The sequence below is a fragment of the Halyomorpha halys genome, unplaced genomic scaffold (assembly GCF_000696795.3).
Source record: "Halyomorpha halys isolate HHAL.00 unplaced genomic scaffold, Hhal_1.1 Scaffold2666.1, whole genome shotgun sequence".
NCBI lineage: Eukaryota > Metazoa > Arthropoda > Insecta > Hemiptera > Pentatomidae > Halyomorpha > Halyomorpha halys.
This window is the reverse complement of record NW_027111096.1, coordinates 68,109-74,224: the sequence shown is the minus strand read 5'-3', so window position 1 is coordinate 74,224 and position 6,116 is coordinate 68,109. Positions and strand designations below refer to the sequence as shown.

Below are 6,116 nucleotides of genomic sequence, written 5' to 3'. Positions count from 1 at the left end.
ATGGAATATTGAGGTCCTGATGGATGACTTGATTTGTGACAAAGTAAGGAGCATTAAGGATTTTACGAAGGATTTTGGACTGTAAGGATTGGATTTTGGAGGAATTTGATGGTTTAGTGGAGCCCCAAAGTTCAACTCCGTATGTCCAGATAGGCCTTACAATAGTCATGTAGATCAGTCTTTTGTAATGGATTGGCAATTTAGACCGTTTGTCTAGTATTTGCGGGAAGTAAAATATATATCTTATAAGGTCGTTGTCATCGTTAGCGTATATGTTTTTCCAGAAACTTTGTATTCCGTTGAGATGTAAAAGTCAACAGACCAATAGGTTATCTGTATTTTGTATTTGTATTGTAAATCAGTTAAATTTATTAATAAAAACATTTGTGTTAAAAATAATTTTTCTAAAATATGAAAATTGGCATATTGTTAAAATAATAGGATTAATCAGAACATTAGCAATTCAAGAGGATTGATTGCTTTCGCCCGACATTTTCATCACTCACGTATCCTAATACCGGAGTTAGTTGTCCCGCGACTATTATGCTATACCTAAGGACTTCCTTCATTTCATAAGCTTTTTAAACAAAAAAACTGTTTAAACTAAAAATGTTCTTTTTTTTGTTTGAATTTATTGATTTTCCATAAGATTATTTTTTCATTAAGATATATACTTAATATTGTTGTATTAATGATAAACACGAGTTGTTTATTACAATACTTCAAAAATTGATTTAAAAAAAAATACTGAGATCTTGTAACTTTAAAGTGATCACAATGAAAACATTTTTTAAAAATAGTAAAATAACAAAAGAGATTTTTTAAAAGATAAAAATTAAAAAAACCTATTGTAGCTTATACAAGAGCTGAAAAGAAAAACAAAACATAATAAAACCAATTTTCACTTTGTATACATAATTGTTGTCTCTGTATGCTTGTTACAAATACTTTTTTCGTCGTTGCTCCAAGACGGAAACTAAACCAGTATAAATAAAAAAGTAATAAATTATAATTAAATTCATTTTATGATGGGTTCAAATGAAATCAAAGTTCCGAAAATTCGAGCAATGTGCTGACGACTTCTTTAGGTCTAAGGAACTGTAATGCTTTCGTAGAAGTTTGACAAAGGCCTTTTCCAGAGTTGGATATGGCGAGAATTCGACCAATCAACTTAATTAAAATTGTTGAACAATTTTATACAGAGTAATTTTCTCTATACTACGTAACTCTCTTTTAGTGCTGTAGACATTCTAAAGGAAAAAAAAAATATAACAATTATAGAAGAATAATTTTATATTCGTAAGATCTAAATTGGTGCACAATAGACCTTATTGACCGCAGTGCTTCTGTGCCAAATTAAAAAAAAAATCTAGATTAAAGTGAAAAAGTTTAAATAATATTATTATAGTCAAATATCTACTTTAGGCTTATTGAAGTTTTGTCCAGCTTGTGATGGAACAACATAATGAGCACTGATATAATTTTTGGGAAAATTTATCCGTGCGTACCAAGAGAACAGAACCAGATACTTGTACAAAGTGAATAATATTAGCCCAGATTATTTGTATAAAATCCTGGCATTGGCCAAAGAATTGGATATTAAATTGTTACTGCTTTATGTAACCCTGATACTTAAATTTATATCTGTATTCATCTTTGCTGCGTATGTGTTTCTTTTGATAATGTTAAATATGTAGTAATTTATTTTGTTATATAACATGCCCAGCTTAGTTTTATTGTGTATTATTAATTTATAAAAAATATTTTTTATTGATTATTTTTTTGAATAAATACATATAAATATTGATTATCAATATTTGTGTGTGTCTGTAAGCCATACTGTACTGGCTATCTCTATTTTTTATGGATTTCGCCCGAAACCCAATATAGATATTTATAATAATATAAATTACTCAAGCACCTCAAAGCAGAGAGATAGGTCCCCACCACACCATAAAGCAGAATGTTCTCAAACCCACATACATAAATCAGTAATGTATTTCGTCTATGGTTGGAAAAATAAATACCAGCAAATTAATTCTTTATTATTATTATTTTAATTTTTTTACTATATACCATATATTTTTTTAATTTGAGAGTCTTAGTGCACGCGCCGCTGAGCTAACTTAGATTTCCGGTCTCCTATAAATAGCCCTGATGAAGGTTGGAAATTCTGGTCGAAACGTTGTCACTAATAAATAAGATTTTTCAACTTATTTGTGTTATATTCTGACCGCACCCCCTACCATCTTCTCCTCTTATATATTTTTTTTTGTTAATTTGACATCTAAAAATAAAAGCAGTATCGAACTCACTTGGACCATAGAATGTAGACCTCTTGAGGTAGGCCGGATGTAAGGAGGAGCAGGTCAGACACCGCCATGGAGAAGAGGTAGAGATTGGTGGTGGTCTGCATGCTCCTGTTCCGGTAGATGACGATGCAGGTGCTGATGTTGCCAACCAGCCCAGTCACGAAGATGAGCGAGTAGAGGACGGTCATCGGTACGACGAGGTACAGTGGATCCCTGCTTGGTCCCCACGGCGAGCTCGAGTCTATTCTGCAACCCAGCGTTAGTGGAATTTCTCAACTATTATCTTGCTAAGGATAACTACTATATAATAATTTACTAAGGGAACCTACTATATAATAAGTTGCTAAGGATATCTACTATATTATAAGTTGCTGAGGATATCTACTACATAACAAGTACTTAAGCATATTTACTATATAAAAGTTGCTAAGGATATCTACAATATAATAAGTTGCTATGGATATCTACTAATAACAAGTTTCTAAGCATTTGTACTGTTCAATCACCGAAATCTGCAGTGATTGAGTTTTATAAATTAATTGGTTCTGGATTTTATGAAGTGGACTGTATTTAGTGGATTTAAGAATGGATGAATCGTGGTCAAATAGTCATTCTGTACTTTTGACATTTATGTTAATTGATAATGTATGTTTAAACAAAGGAGATTACAACTTGTATTAGTATTCAATTTTGATTATTGATTACTTGGAAAAGTGGATAGTATTAAAATTTACTTGGTTGGCTTGTGAGATATTGAGGTTTTCTGTGAAGCCTGAAGATTAGCTCTTGTGTTTTGTTCAGTTCTCTCATCCTGATTCCGTCCCCTGCCTGGCTGCGTTGAATAAACTATAAACTATCTCGAGTGATAGTTGACTACTAGCAAAGTGCTAATAGGAAACCATAGGTATGCTAGATTTACTCATCCATGGGTTTGTTCTCACTCTTATGGTACCTGTTCACTTGTTCATTGAGTACTTACCTTACTGCTTATTTTGTCTCCAACTAGATTTTGAACTGCCACTCAATATGTTTGAGGGGGCTTCCTTAAACATGTACTATATAATAAGTTGCTAAGGATGTCTACTGTATAATTAGTTGCTATGCATATGTGCTAAATAATAAGTTGCTAAGGATGTCTTCTACATAATGAGTTGTTAATGATGTCTACTATATAATTAGTTACTTAACATATGTACTATATAATGGGTTGCTAAGGATATCTACTATAGAATTAGTTGCTAAACATATGTACTATATAATAAGTTGCTAAGGATGTCTACAACATAAAGAGTTGCTAAGGATGTCTACTATATAATTATTTGATATGCGTATGTATTATGTAATGAGTTGCTAAGGATATGTACTATATAATTAGTTGCTAAACATATGTAATTTATAATAAGTTGCTTAGGATGTCTACTACATAAAGAGTTGCCAAGGATGTCTACTATATAATTAGTTGCTATGCATATGTACTATATAATGAGTTGCTAAGGATTTCTACTACATAATAAGTTGCTAAGGATGTCTACTATATAATTAGTTACTAACGATATATACTATATAATGAGTTGCTAAACATATCTACTATATAATTAGTTGCTAAGCATATGTACTATGTAATAGGTTGCTAAGGATGTCTACTACATACAGAGTTGCTAAGGATGTCTGCTATATAATTAGTTGCTAAGGATATCTACAATGTAATAAGTTGCTAAGTTGTCTACATGTAGAGTGTTACAATGTATGTAACAATGGAAAGCGTAAATAGCATAAAGAGTTCTTTTATGATGACAGTTTCTAGCCATTGTGTATACTGTCGCAGCCACTGAACAACATTGATCTCAAAATAATCATGGAATGATCCAATTGATAAATTCAAATCATTGTAAAGAAGGTTACTATAAAAATTACCTCTCTGGGATTGTGGTGGTGAAGAGGTCTGTTATATTTGAGAACTCCATTTCATAGCTATCTGTCACTGAAAAATCGTCCATAATGTTACCTGCAACAAAGTAATATATTTAATAATACCCAGGCCATTAAGAATAATCATTTCATACATATTTTGTATATTTACAGGTATGTAATTATATAATTATGTATCTATAATTATGTTTATTATAATATATTGGGTTGTAAAAAAAGTTCGCAGCATTTTTCAATGTTTTAATTTAATCCTCTCTGTGTTTATAAAATCATGTTTACTTGGTCAATAATGCTTACATATTCTAAAAAAGGATTAGTTAAGGTGCTTTTATGCACCAGTTTCATCCGCGAATCCTCATGTTTAAGTAGTATTTTGCTTGCTAAAAATGGAAGAGAAAAAAATTAATTTTCGAAATTTAATGATTTTTGATTTCCGAAAAGGAAAGCCCGCTGCACAAACTGTTATAAAAATTTTCAGTCTGTATGGCGATGATGCGTTAGGAGAAAGCACCGTCCCTAAGTAGTGTGCTGGTTTCAGAACTGGAAATTTTGACTTGGAAGACGCAAAGCACTCGGGTCAACCTTCAACTTTTGATGACCAAATTTAACTATTGGTAACAGACAACCCTCACTCTACGACACGGGATTTAGCAGAGACGCTTAACATATCTCGTGCAAGTGTCTCATAATCGCAAAAGCATAGTTTTCCATCACTATAACGATTCCGTCTTCACGTGTTTATGCATAACCGGTAGAAATTATTGGTTTGGCTGGGATGTGATCCCCCACCCTCCCTATTCACCAGACCTTACCCCGACAGATTTTCACTTATTTCGGGCCCTTCAAAACTCTCTTAACGGGAAACACTCTAATTCGCTGCAATTAAACGTAGAGAAGTTTTGGGAGGACGGAACTAAAAAATTACCTGAAAAATGGCAACATGTAATTGATCAAAATGGGTCATGTATGATTGATTAAAAATATTTACAAGAATCTGATGTTTTTATTGAAAAAATCAGTAAAAAGCTCTACGAACTTATTTTACAACCCAATAGTAAGAAAATAACTGAAATATACATTTAATGTAGTTTATAAAGATTAAATCCGTTAGAGATGGGCATACGGAAGAGATGATCCATCGAAAAATTTTGCAATACAACCACAAGATGGAGCTAGATTGCAATTAATTTATTTTGGGAAGCAACCATAGTTTAAAAAAAAACTTAGCAAAAATTACATAAAATATTAGTGAATCGGTTTTATTTATGTTCAGTAGTCCAAATATTTTATAAAGGTTTAATTTAACATCCTGTCCCACTCCTTGATGTGACACGTTCTGAAAGCATAAATTCCAGTAAGGGTAGACAACTGTTTTTACAGTTTCTGCGGTTTGCCAGCAAACGATGAGGTAAATCCAAAAACCCTGAAGAGCTAATTCGTTTCAGGACTAAATTTTTCGTTAGAATCCGTCAAAATAATCGAGTTATTTCTTAATTGAGAGTACACCATCCATCACAACATCCATTTTAACCTCCTCGGCTGGTCTAGGAAACTTATTATGATGACCCTCTCCTATAGGAAATTCATTATGCGATGCACCACATACCACTGTAATGACTTACAGCAATTCAAATCAAAATTCCAAAAATGATAACATTTATAATAAGAAAATCTGTTAATAACTCGGTTATATAGTTCATTAATTACCGATGGAAAAAATTCAGTTTAATAATTTAATTCATTCATAATTTAGTTCAATATTATTAATTATTTTATGACTTTTACAGTTTGGCCTTTCTTGGTAATGTTCAAAGAGTGTTTTTTATTTGTATAACTACCTACATTTTGTTTTAACAAAAACAGACTCATCAGAAC

At 31.8% G+C, this 6,116-nt stretch overlaps 1 protein-coding gene across 1 annotated transcript in view; it reads right to left on the bottom strand.

The window, feature by feature from the left end:
- LOC106691671 (pyrokinin-1 receptor) overlaps window positions 1–6,116 on the bottom strand; it is a gene marked incomplete at its 3' end in the record, with an annotated part of 87,409 nt that overhangs the window by 38,045 nt on the left and 43,248 nt on the right. The window contains exons 2-3 of the mRNA XM_067049187.1: window positions 4,227–4,317; window positions 2,316–2,558 (exon numbers count right to left, since the gene is read on the bottom strand). Coding sequence (XP_066905288.1) covers window positions 2,316–2,558; window positions 4,227–4,317 — 334 coding nt within the window. The remainder of the gene's footprint in view (window positions 1–2,315; window positions 2,559–4,226; window positions 4,318–6,116) is intronic.